At 35.1% G+C, this 13242-nt stretch overlaps 1 protein-coding gene across 2 annotated transcripts in view; it reads right to left on the reverse strand.

Moving 5' to 3' along the window:
• The window catches only part of LOC129233451 (ATP-binding cassette sub-family C member 4-like), a 114892-nt gene that overhangs the window by 13290 nt on the left and 88360 nt on the right, over positions 1 to 13242 (reverse strand). The window contains exons 18-20 of one of the 2 annotated variants that reach the window (XM_054867486.1): positions 12627 to 12706; positions 4377 to 4527; positions 2746 to 2976 (exon numbers count right to left, since the gene is read on the reverse strand). In XM_054867486.1, coding sequence (XP_054723461.1) covers positions 2746 to 2976; positions 4377 to 4527; positions 12627 to 12706 — 462 coding nt within the window. The remainder of the gene's footprint in view (positions 1 to 2745; positions 2977 to 4376; positions 4528 to 12626; positions 12707 to 13242) is intronic. The other variant, XM_054867481.1, reaches the window with a different exon arrangement.

Here is a 13242-nt window from a genome sequence, read left to right on the forward strand (position 1 = left end):
ATAACTTTACCGTTTTCGCTGTAAATGAAGGTAAGGTGTTTATATTATTTCCTTAAAAAGTTTCAGAGCCATAACATTATTAGAATATTGGATGCAAGAATTTTAGTTTACATGGATTGAATAATTGAAAAAAGTCGAAAAAGTGACCTCCCTTTGTAAATTCTTAGAAATTCGGTTAATTACGTTAGAACTTCAAACAAACCATAATCTTGAAGAAAATTATTTTTCCTACCTAGTGATGCATTGGGTTTTTTTCTACGTTTACTAGGATCGTTTTTACGGTCGTAAACATGCAAAAGTCTAAACCGTGGATAAAATATTAAATATTTCATTTTCTAATTCAAATTTTAAAAATCGAGTTTCAAATTGTAACATTAAACATTTCAGACAACTTGTATACCAAGTTTCATGTCTATAAGTGGGATAGCTTCGCCGTACAGCGCACAAACGCACACAAGGATGTCGCCTTCAGAAGGGTGAAAATTTCAAACTAGTTTTGGCCAGGATTTTCAGTCAAATACTCCACTGTGCGGCGCATCAGCTTGTAAGAACAGCCTTTTTGGATCGGAGCGCGTGTTTGAGTGGTTGTCTTTTCAGGTGAGTTATCGCGTTTGGTGAGAGTTCACTGTGAGAAGTTATTAGCGACACATGAATTTTTTATTAAATAAAATATTATTTTCGGCAATTTTGGCGAAATCCGAATCTTTGTTGTGGTAACCCTAGCAGCACAACAATGAAAAATCCGATCCAAAATGGCTAAACTTAAGCTGATTCGTAGGCCTATATATATAGCGGCTCTCCATTTCTTTCTTCCCCTTCCAGTGACATCAAACCTTCCATGGTAACCGAAACCTGACTTTGGAAACTCGATTTTTGAATCAACACTACTGCTTTAAATCTGCACTACTTACTAATTTTTAGATCTACATAACTTTTGCGCCCAATCGAGTGTCCGGACCAGTCTTGTGTGTGTCCAAAAAAATTCCCCTCCCTACCCTTTTATGAATTTTTTGTGTAACATACACTCAGCATTCATGTTCATGTTCAAAATTAAGGTCACAAACATGTTGAGGAAGAGAATATTCGACGTATGGACTGCCCCTCGAAGTCTCAGGACCTCAGTCTTATTGAACATGTTTGGGATGGTCTAGGGAAGAACCAACGTGCAGCGTTACCCCCCTTCCCCCTCTTTATACCCGCCAAGAGTTAAAAGCCTCGCTATTGAAATAATGAACTTTGTTGCACCAAGCATTTTCTGACATCCTCATAAATAATATGAAAATTTGTTGTGAAGCTTGTATAGCAGTGCACGTTGGTCTCACTCAATATTCGACATTCCTTTTTCTCAAGATAAATTTACTTTATCTCTGATTCATAATTTAACACTTTTTGCCCTGATCACATAAACCCTATTTCTTAATTCCAAATTAAAGTATTTTCCATGTTTTTATGATTCTATGTTCTTTCTCCTATTGTAATACACCTCTGTGCCAAATTTCGTGGCAAAACAGTGAATGGTTTTTCTGTTTTCGCAGATTTTATCTTTGTGGCCTTTATTTATTGGACATGAGTGTAGCTTGATCTGTTTCAGTTCATCTGTTTTTTAGATTTTACATACATTTTTCATACAGTGTTATTTTAGCTATAGTTTAAATGTATGCGAGTTATTATGTGTTATCGAACTTTTTGAAGCTATTGGATACACTAGTGTCGTTTTATGCTTTGAGTTTAATCCGTGAATTCGGTTATCCGCGATTACAGTGCCATTTTATTCTGCGGCTAACCGGAAGTCGACTGTACTGTCGTTGGTACTATATTGAGTTTATGGCCTTTTGAACACGAAATTGGATTCAGAAACAGTGCTTTAACTACTTTGATGATATTATTTTCTCGTATCTTAAAAAAAAGTATTTTTTAGAATTTTCTGAAGTGGTATTTATTGGAGAAAAAAAAATAAATATATTGATTGGTTTTAACGTGCAAGTAATCTTCTCAGCCAAAGTTGATGTGCATCACCAAAATTCCCCAACGCGCAGTTCGAATTCTTTTCCTTGATATTCGAGGCAACGTACTTTGTCAACAAGTTGTTTTAAATTCTTGAAATTACGAACAGGGGCACCCCGATTTTCAGGAAGGGGGAAAATTCTCAATTTACCGAATGGAACTCTGAATTTTGCTAAATGTGAAAGTGCGAGGTGCACAGGTTTAAAATAGAATATTTTCTTGGATCACCGGTGAAATCTGGTATCCACTTTCGGTCTTTCACGTAACCACATATATGTATACATATGTACGAGGACTGTCCGGAAAGTAAATACCTTACCGACTTAAAAAAGGCATACAAAAGCATTTTTTTCGAAATGATACTTAGTTTTACACGAAAGAGCATATCATAAACTAATTGTTACCTTCTTCTATATCTAAAGTATAGAAAATAACTAAATAGCCAAAACGGATATTTCGGGCTTCCATATACGTTCTTATGTACATATGCACGTGCGGGCGAAAAAACAAATCAACATTCATTCGGGGGGGGGGGGGGGAGCAAAATGGAAATTTAGGCCGATATTTGAGTGAATTTTTTTCTCAAATACAATAAGACTATCTTTGCTACGTAAAAGACAGTATTAGATTCGTGATCATTTTCGAATCTCGACAGGTTTACGCGTTTTGATGTGTGCTGAGTCCATTTTTATTTAAAAAAAAACATGCTCATAAACAGTAATAAAACAAAACAAATCTTACCTTCGGAAAGTATCACCATGGCGACTGTGACGGATGTGATGTAGAGGACGCAGAGCCAATCCAGCACGATGCCAAGCCAGCGAGTCACGGAAATGAAAGCGAACCAGGTTGCGGTGTGTTGATCTTGGTAATGGTCAAAGCTCAACTCGAAGGGATGCTGGACCTTGAAAGCACGGATGGTGGTCAGTCCGTAAAGAGAAGTGCTCAAGTGTGAGAAGACGGGACTGCGAGCTGCACACGAGAAATATCAAAATTTGATTCGGCTCTCTCCATTAAGTGACTATCACAAGAATCACATAGTTTTTTGACAATTTATGATGCTCCGTTTATGCTTTGTTTTGACATTACGTATTTGTGTATGAATCACCCTACTTTTGCATGCCCTACTTTTCACATGAACGTACATAATTGCTCAAATCAAGGATTTAACTACGAGGGCAAATCAAAAAGTCTTTGAGCCTTTTTTTTTTAAAGCTGTGAATACAAAGCAAACATATACATTCCCAGCAGTGAACGTTCCTTGAACCGTACCAGCCTTTTGCTCCGATGCGGGGGGCTGCTATCAATCTTTTAAAATGGCGGTTCTTCTTCAGACGTCCACAGCTTATGTTTTTCGTTTTCGATGGAGCAAGGGACAAACGCCCATAGCAATTCTCAGGGAAGTTTCTGACAGGACATGTGTCGAAGAAGCCAAGAACGTGGTCCGCTGGTGGTTCCACAGGCAGCCGGAAGAATTCTACCACAGGGGGATCTCTAAGGGACAACTGTCTAAACCATTGTGGTGACTATGTGCAGAAATAATGTAAGGTACGTAGTACACTACGTATATTTGTAAATACCTCAATGTACCTGTTTTCGGCGAATAAAAAATAGGCGCAAAGACTTTTTGATTTGCCCTCGTACATGCCAAAATATGTTTAAACACTCAAGGATTTTTTTTTTCGTTCTATTGGGACTGCGTTAGGGTATTTAGCCTTTTGCAGACCTAGTGCGATTCCCCGATATAGCGTCTAGTATTTTATGTGCCACCATTAAGGCGCGGATGTCAATAGCACACATACTTTTGGCTCCCAGTTTCCACCAGATAGAGCTCTGTGATGCGAAACTACACTAGAGAGTGGAGATTGAATTTTACCAAGGGCATTCAAAGCCAAACGAATACATAAGGTGTCTTTTACAAGCCCCATAATCATATGACATGGGTGCTGACGATGTTCTGCATCTGGAAAATCCACCAACTGGCTCCCGCGGATCAGAACCCGGGACTACGGCGCAGAAGACCAACACCTTACCACCAGGCCACTTACGCGACACACTCAAGGATGTTGAAAACACAACACGAAGTTTCTCTCATTTATCGATGCTTCGAATAGTATTGAACAGTTTTGCATTTAATACTTGCTCAAAAAAATTTGAAAAAAAATGGAATAAACTAATATTTCAACTTTAAATTATTAAATTTAACTAATAATAAATTTAATTCCAATTAATCCGATTTTCTCGAAAATGACCTATAAAAAGAAAATATTTACATGAGAAAATTTTATCTTTATATTTCTTAATATTTATAACTATCCTCTTTAAAAACTAAACAGTTATGAAAATAATCAAATATTTAAAATAAGACTTACTTATTCCTTCGTATCGTTTGACATCTCTAGCTGTCGGCAAGTAGAATCTTCGTAACAAGACGAATAATACGCTGATAATAGCTGTTGGGAGAAGAAGCCATGGTTCCACGATGGCAACGACACATATTATACCCAGCAAAGAGCAGAAGATCTTAATGGAAACACCAATAAAACATAAATACAATGGAACGCCGCAAACCCGAACGCACTCCCTTATAACTTTTCCTTCATGTTCAGGAACCGAGGAAAATTAATTTTTGTTAAATTTTGTTTCAAATGTAACTACATATCGTAGCGTTATGTACTAGTATTTGATTATGTAAGGGAATATAGGGCCAAGTGAAATAGCGGGGCAAAGTGAAAAGGTGAAATATTTACTCCGAGTTTAGCGCCACCTTATCTGGTAATATTTTAACAATGTAGTTGCACATGTAGTCTATTCCAGTCGGGAATAAAATACCGCCGAATATTTAAGCAATTTTCAAAAATTAGCACTATTATTGTAATAATTGTTGTAACTCAAAAATTATTGTTTATAATTTAAAATAATAAAGTTCTTGTTATTAACATTTTAAGCATTAATTGAGACCGTCTAATACGCAGAGCAATTATTTAGTTAAGATTCAACTTATTTGCGTTTTAAATAATTTGCTCAAGTAGTCGAGTGCATGCGGGGCAAAGTGAAATAGCTCATTTTGTTTACTCACTCAATCATTTACTAAAACGCTTACATATTCATGTATTAATTGATTTATTTACATTTCTTCCTTTAGTAATTCACTTGTTTATTCATTCATTCTCTTATTTTCTTATTCATTCACTCCATTATTCAGTCAATTATTTTTCTTTATATATTAATTAATTTTGTTGTTCCATTTTCTTTTAATTTATTCATTAAAAATTTTATTTACTGATTCATTTGATCAAGAATACTTTTTACAATAAAATAGAAAATTTTTCATTATAAAAATATTTCATTTTTCACTTTGCCCCATGAAAAAAAAGTGAAATATTTCCATTATTTTTTAAAGATTAAAAAAAATAAATAAATAAATAAATAAAATGTTCCAATGAAAGTTTTATAATGAAATACATTACTTCTTTTTGCACTGTAATTTTCAAAACAAATTTACAATTTGTTCATTTTGAAAAAGCTCAGTCATCTTAGGCATTGCCCCACATTCCCCTACGTACATCTGTTCCCACTTTGTTTGATTAACTGGCATACAATTTTCCTAAATGGTATTTTCTTTGTTACAGCAGAACCTCGTTTACTCGGTTCCCATTTATCCAGATGTCTGGTTTATCTGGATCAAATGTGTAGGATATAAATAAATTATATTGACTTAAATCTAATATATATATAAAAAAATGATTGTATGTGACTATCTATTTAAGTCATCGCTACTCCTGGTAAACGACAGAAAACTGAGCATCGAACCAGGTATCAATAGATTCGTAATTTTCCTGGATAAAAGTTTAGCTAGGTGTCATAATTGTGCGACTTTAATTAGCGGAGATATTAATTCAAAACTTCATTTTTCTACCACAATCAATCCTACGGATTTGCTGGCAAGAAGGCAAAGCGGAAGTAACTCGCAAACAGGAAAACACGCACGGAAAGCAAAAGTCGGCGCGGCGTTAAGTGAAGAACGTTTTTCGATGCGAAAAGAAAAATTACGTTTCGAATGGCTTCGTTTTTTGATGCCATGATTTTTTCTTCTTTTCTTTTAAAGGAATGCTATTTGCGTCCAGAAAACGTCGATTTAAATTCTTTCACTAGCTTAATTTGGTGCAATATGGTCTATCAAGGCTCTTGGGCTATAAAACTCAATAGCTCAAGCTGTCTCGGGGGTCAGATACGCGGCAAAGCCCCCAAAGTACCCGGCAGTACTTCCAAGAAATTGGGTGTTGCAGAAACCTGCAGCAGGCATCGGTAAGAAGGCAGCGAAACCCTCGGAGTACTCCACGGAAGGTGGTGTACACCAACCCGCCGCCGAAGGCGACTAATCTAGCAGCCCTAGCGGCTGGACTTAAATATTAAAAGTCGTGGTATCTATCAATCTATGTATGTCATCGCTACTCTTGGTGAACGACAGAAAACTGAGCATCGAACAAGGTATCGACAGATTCGTAATGTTTCAAGCTAAGTTGTTGACTAGATTGCATAATTGTACGACTTTAATTAGCGGAGATATTAATTAAAAACTTTTTTAATACCTCCGTAATCTGGTTTTTAGCTTTTCCTTTCGACTTTTTCGCTTCTCAAGTCGTCCCTTTTCAGGGCCAAATCGCAATAGCAGTCGTTCTGAGCAATGTGATAGCTAGTAGAATAAAGGTAGAATGACTATTTCGAGCGGCAGTGGAAGTACTGAGGCGTGCTTTTTGAATGATTTTTGAATGGTCTCATTCTTTCTGTTGGGCGAAAATTAAGGTGCGCGTGGTCCTTGGAACGACTCTGTCAAAAGAAGTTAGATACATTCCTTGCCGAAAATTAACCACCGCAATCGGCTAATCTAGCCGCTCCTCGCCGTAGCGGCTAGTAAGAATTTTAAATTGTGATGGCAAGAACAGAACTTACACCCCTTGCTTTTTATTTTGATTAAAGGTAGAGCTCTTCCATAGGTAGTAGAGCAAACGTCACTGCAGCTGAACTAGAAGTGTTTGCGCGAAACGATCTCAAATAATTTTTATATAAAGCATTGTTTTTAGCACGAATAAAAGATAAGTGTTTATTTAAGAATGTATTTCTCTTATTCTCCATATTATCCGAATCATTCGGATTTTCGTTTATCCACATGGCTTTTGATCCCAGTTAGTCCGGATAAACGAGGCTGTGCTGTATTTTCGAAAATCTGAACTGAACAATTTGAAAATCCGAACTACCTACGGTTCCAATTCGTTCGGATTTTTGATGTTCTATTACAGTAATAAAACAATGAAGGGCGATTCGGTGCTTTTTCAGAAAAAATACCGCATCAGTTGCTTTGTTGAATATAGTAGAAGTTGATTATCCGGAAATCTTTTCACCGGAACCTTGCTTAAAAATTAAATGTGGGTATATATAAAATTAAAAATAATATACAATTAAATGCATATCGATAAATACATGATCACACTTAATCTTAGAATTGTTTTTAACTGGTGAAACTTTTATTGAAAATAGAGTGATCACACACATAAATGACGATAATATCAACTTTTGATTGAAAGTTTTCTACAAATACGACGTTCAAAAATACGCAGTGATTCAAGATTAAAAAAGGAACCCTATAAATTGTGTTTTTTCGTTATTTTGGACAAATTTGAATTTTGCTTACCAAAGCTCTAAAATTTGCTAGCTTAGATAGCACATGTTAAATGAAAACACCATCTATCAACATTTCGCTAGTTTTAATCCATACCAGAAAAAGAGCAACTCCTGGTTCAGCCCTTCCCAGTGATATTGATTTAGAATGATAACTTTAGGACTTTTTGATCGAATTTAATCTACACCAGTCACCATTGGCGTACACAGAGGGTTTTCGATCGACCGGTAATGAACTCGCGACCCTCCAGTCACGATTCCGGTGCTTCACTGAAAGGGCTACCTCGGCCCGCAAAGGGACATAAATGCCAGAACTAAAAATTTGAAGATAGCTATTACAAATAAAAGAGGAAACTCTCCTCTGTTTTGGGGCAAGAGATGGTAATAGTAGCCCAGTAAATGCTGCTATTCAGTATGAATTAGAAAAACGTTTCAATGAAAGCCTGCATACAGTTTGCCACCAAATATTTTACGTATAAAAGTATAATGAAATGAAATTTACATCGATTTTACTTTCAACTCATTTCCAATAAAAGTTTCACTTTTTATCGATGACAAATAAAATAATATACAAATGCAAGGTTAATTGAAGCTTTAGTCAAGCTCAGAGGTGGCGCTGAAAGATTTGATATTGTTTTATGTCAAGCATCACAAAACGAACAAATGAAGCTTACAACTGGACTGTTTGCTTTTGCGAAATTTATTGTGTGAAGTTTAATTTTTATTTTCAATTTTTGTGTTTTTCCTGTTGGATCGTATAATTTTTATAGTCTTAAAAATTGCAAAATAATAATAATAATTAATAAATAAAGTAAAATAAATAAATGAAAAATAATATTTTGAGAAAGGCATTTAAAATATTCGTTGCAGGGAAATTAGGACGATTTTATCTTGCTTATTTCATTTTGCCTTTTGAGTACCATTAAAGCAGTTTCACAATTTCGAACGTTAAAAGAGAAATAAAAGGAGAAGCTAAATTTCTTATCGTCTGAATCAGATTTTTTTTTCTTTTTGCAACATTTTTTTTTCAGGTCTTGTTTACAACAATCCGAATGCATACATATTAGAATTAGGAATACTGATTCGAGAATAAGTATCTTGGGGAAAGGGGGTTGAACCCCTAAAAACTAACTCTAATTGAGCCCTGATACCTCATAGTAATAATTTGAGGACAATTTTTTGTCCATAAGATTTAAACTTTATTGTAAAGGAATAGAATTTTGTTTGTCCTAATAAATCATTATACTTGGAAACAAACCAACAATTTTAACGAAGCAGAGAAGTGTCCAATTGAGTACATAATCACCATTTCAGGTTTATTTTTTGTTTCTAGGATCCATAGTTCCTGTTTCAAATTGAATATTTTTTCACTATTAGCATTTATTTAAAGAAAAGTAATATTCTAAATTTATATTTTCAAGGAGAAAAAATGTATCTTAATATAAATCAAGCATTCATCTTACAATTGTACTATTTTTAAAGAGAAAGAGTGCTTCTTTCCTTTACAGCAAAGTTTAAAAAAAGCATTTTTTTAAAGAAATTTTCATTGGGTATAAAGAAAAAAAAACATGTGAGTTCCTGGGTTTTCCTCTGTAATGTGTTTTTAGACTGCATATCGCTTTGTTGTAGCTAGATTTTAAAAAAAATGTCTTTCAATCCCATTCCAAAAAGAAACTTCTCGCCGTTCTAATAAAAATCTTTGAATCACAGTATTTATTGCGACAGGAAGGAAACTTTAGTGCTCACTTCTAGGGCTCGACCGATGGCATTTTTTGGCCGATGGGCCGATGCCGATTGTTGGCCGATTGTTCAAAGATGGCCGATGGCCGATGGCCGATAGTTTTTCCCAAATGGCCGATTGCCGATGGCCGATGGCCGATGCCGAAGGCCGATGGCAAAAAAGAAAAAATCAAAGGGAAAAAATTGCCAAGATTGTCAGGGATTTGAAGAATCCTTCCCCCTTTCTTTCTCACTCTTGCCATCATTTTCCTGATGTTAAAAAAGAGAAGTTTTTGTTTTATTAGGAGGTTTTCAAGAAACTCTCTTATAATCAAGTGCTAACTTTTTCTAAAAACGAAATTTAGGAAAACTTTATTGTTTTCATCCTCCTCGAGTTAACCTCTATAGTAGAAAAAAAAATCCATGAATTTCTTCTGCCATCCCCTGACAGAAAAACAAAGAATTGTACTGATATGCTATCAAGAAAAACTCTCTTGTTTGGTATCTAAGTAATTTCATTCTGGTAGTGATACGAAAGACTTACATTTCTAAGAGATTTTCTTTTTGTCTGCAAACATATATTAAAAATATACTATCCTTTTTGGGAAAATACGCTTGTTTTTCCAAAATATTGAGGGTAAATTTGACGCCACTAAAAAAAGTGCCGCCCGGGGCGAACCACCCCCTCCGCCCCACCCTAGCTACGCCACGGGTCTCATGCAGGGTTCGCACGCTCCTTCAAAACTCCTCCAATATTCCTTCATTTAAGACAATTTTTTTTTGTAGGGCCCTTCAAACTCCTTCATTTTGGTTTCAACTCCTTCAAAATTCCTTCTTTTTTAGTTCAAGACTACTTAATCTTCCTCTATGACAGTAACTTATAATATTTTGATCGACAACTAACTTTGTCACAAGGGTGATTTTAATGTAGTAATTTCGTGCATTTATTTATTTTCATAAAGATGTGATTTACAAATTGATCGTTGTTAAGTCATAAAAGTTGAAGGTGAAAATTTTATTAGAAGACTAAAACATTTGATAAGTGATGTAAAACATGCTTAAATGGTGCTTGGCTATTTTTTCAAGTTTTATGATTATTGTTTTTTCCTCTACCACACTCTCAGCAGCAAAAGGCAGGTTGTCTAATTATTATTTAAATATCTAAAACTACATAAGGAAATGTACTACATTAAGTGATTGTGCTGAAAAAACACTTGTTTAGTAAATCGCAGTTATGATATAATAAAAAGGGTCATCCACAAGTGATGCCATGCCTTGAGGAGGACACGGGTTCATGAAAGTGTGAAAAGGGGAAGAGAGAGAGTGGCAAAAAATGACATCACACAGTTATTGTAACAATATGTTTATAAAAAATTTGACATGTGACAAGAGAAGGAGTTACGTAAATTGTGACACTTTGCAATAAAGGGGGAAGGGGGTCAAATATGTTGAAAAAAAGGGCGACATCATTTAATGGCAGCCCATTAGTGCCCCCTTCAAAATCTCATTTTACTCCTTCAAAACTCTTCCAAAACTCCTTCATTTTATTTCTGAAATCGAGTCAAGTATCCCCCCCCTATTACCTCAAATGCAATGTATGTATGTATGTCCGGGGTAATCTGCAAAACTACTGGACCGATTTTAATAATTTTTTCACCGTAGATAGCTACATTTCCAGGGAGCAACATAGGCTGTAATTTGTTTCTAAAAAACTTAGTTTAAAAAGGTTATGATGGAAAACAGTAAATTTCATGTAATTTCTCCATTAAATTATTAAATATAAAACCCATTGTTACAAAAATTCGTTGCCTTACAACAGCAATATTAATAGTAATCATAATGAAAATTTTGAATCAAGGCTTCTCAGGAGCAAACATGTATTTAAAGTCATTTAAATGTTCGGAAACTCTACTTTTTCAACACTTAGGGAAACATAGTAGAGAGTTGTTTCTTCTTTTTTTGTGTGTGTGTGTGTTTGTGTGTACTATTTTTTTAATAAATAAAGCGAACGGTTTTTTAGTGATCTTTGTTTTTGTTAGTTCATATTTTGGAAAATCTTCAAATTTTTATATGCTTAAATGTCGTGCTTTCGTTTCTGAGTACTATTTCGTTCTTTATACTTATTGCTATTTTACTTTTATGGGTAAGGAAGAAACTCAATTTTTAATCACGTCAAAGCGGTGTGTTTTGAGTTCTTTCAGTTAAAACAGAACCGGGGAGAAAGTAGCGATTGTTTCTCACAATTATTACTGACCCAGGCAACGCCGGGTATTTTGCTAGTAACTTCATTTTTGATTGGCAAATGTGCCAAACCACAATTAGTTAAGCTTACCCGCCTTTGAGCTCCCTGGTAGGGCAAAGCGGGTTTTTCCAATGTTTGGAAAAATTGATAATAAATAAAATATTGGGTTTGAAATAATACAAAAATCACTTTTTATTTTGAAGTTCAAGAGCCCTGCTAGGAAATAAAACCGAAATTGTTGCAATAAAAATCCAAAAACTACAACTTTCGAGCGTTCTTCGAAAATTACCCGCTTTGGACCACCCTCTCCTGTTTGTTTCCAAGTTGGTCTTCAATTCGGCAATATATCACCAAATGATCAGTCTAAGACGCTATATTAGTTTTGCATTAAAATAAGTAATTGATAGCCACAAAAAATGAGTAAATAGGCCTTTTAGAACACCCGATTGAAAACAAAAAGGGAAGTGCACAACTGGAACGTACTCAGACCCCACATACGAAATTTTAACCTTCTACAGCTTACTATATTTGAGTTATGACTTATGAGAGATACATACGTGCATCCAGCTGCAAAAAACAACGCAATAATTAACTTGTTTGTACCTGAATGCAGTATTAAAAATTCTTTCAGAGATGACTAAAATAGAAATTCATAATAAAACTCAAGTAAAAAAATTTGTATGAAAACAATAATTCCCTTTACTTTGTATTAAAAAGTAAAACAGCAAAGGTCTTTTTTTTCGAAAACATCGGCCAATTCCATCGGCTTTTCGATGTTTTTTAAGGCCGATGGGCCGATGTTTAATCCAAGTTAGCATCGGCCGCCGATGCCGATGCCGATGGCTAAATTGTTGAACCATCGGCGCCGATGCATCGGCCAGGCCGATGCATCGGTCGAGTCCTACTCACTTCCGTTATTGTGAACTTTCAGTACCACCAATGTTAATAAGCTTTAAGCATTATTAGTTAGCAAAAGCATTACCTCAAGCACGTCAGCAGCTGTAGTCGGTATCACATCGTCAATGAAACCCAAATCTCTGGAAACTCGATTTAGAATGTTACCTGGGTTAGTTGAGAAAATGTTAAAGGAAAAACATTCGTTAGTTGGCAAGGGAATTGAAAAAGCTGATTATCAGGGAAAAAGCATAGCTATAGCGTGCTTCTTCCTTGGTTGGTGATTTTTTTTACAACATGCAAGGTTTGGTAATAATTAGTACCAACATTTGAGGAAAAATAGTACACTGTCAGGACTCTCTGAACCGTCCAGGTTACAAATTCTGCAACATTAAATACGCATGCAAATGAGTCTTATTACACGTTTTGATTACCAGAATTATTCTATTCAGCAATTATTTAGGTCAAACAGTAATTTTTCGCTTTAAAGTTATAATTACTTCAGCGCATCTATGTATGATTCAAATGAGAAGTGTTAATTAAATGGGAAAGTCAATACAGAAGTTTGAGACTGTCTGTGTTGATTACATGATGTTAAAAGTTAGAAAGATGTGGAGGAAAGAAAGTAGAGGATGAAGTTTACAGAAGAACAAATCTAAAGTTTCGTTTGTGGAAAAGATAGTTGTGAATAGGTGGAAAGATTT

Source organism: Uloborus diversus, chromosome 1 (genome assembly GCF_026930045.1).
Source record: "Uloborus diversus isolate 005 chromosome 1, Udiv.v.3.1, whole genome shotgun sequence".
Lineage (NCBI taxonomy): Eukaryota > Metazoa > Arthropoda > Arachnida > Araneae > Uloboridae > Uloborus > Uloborus diversus.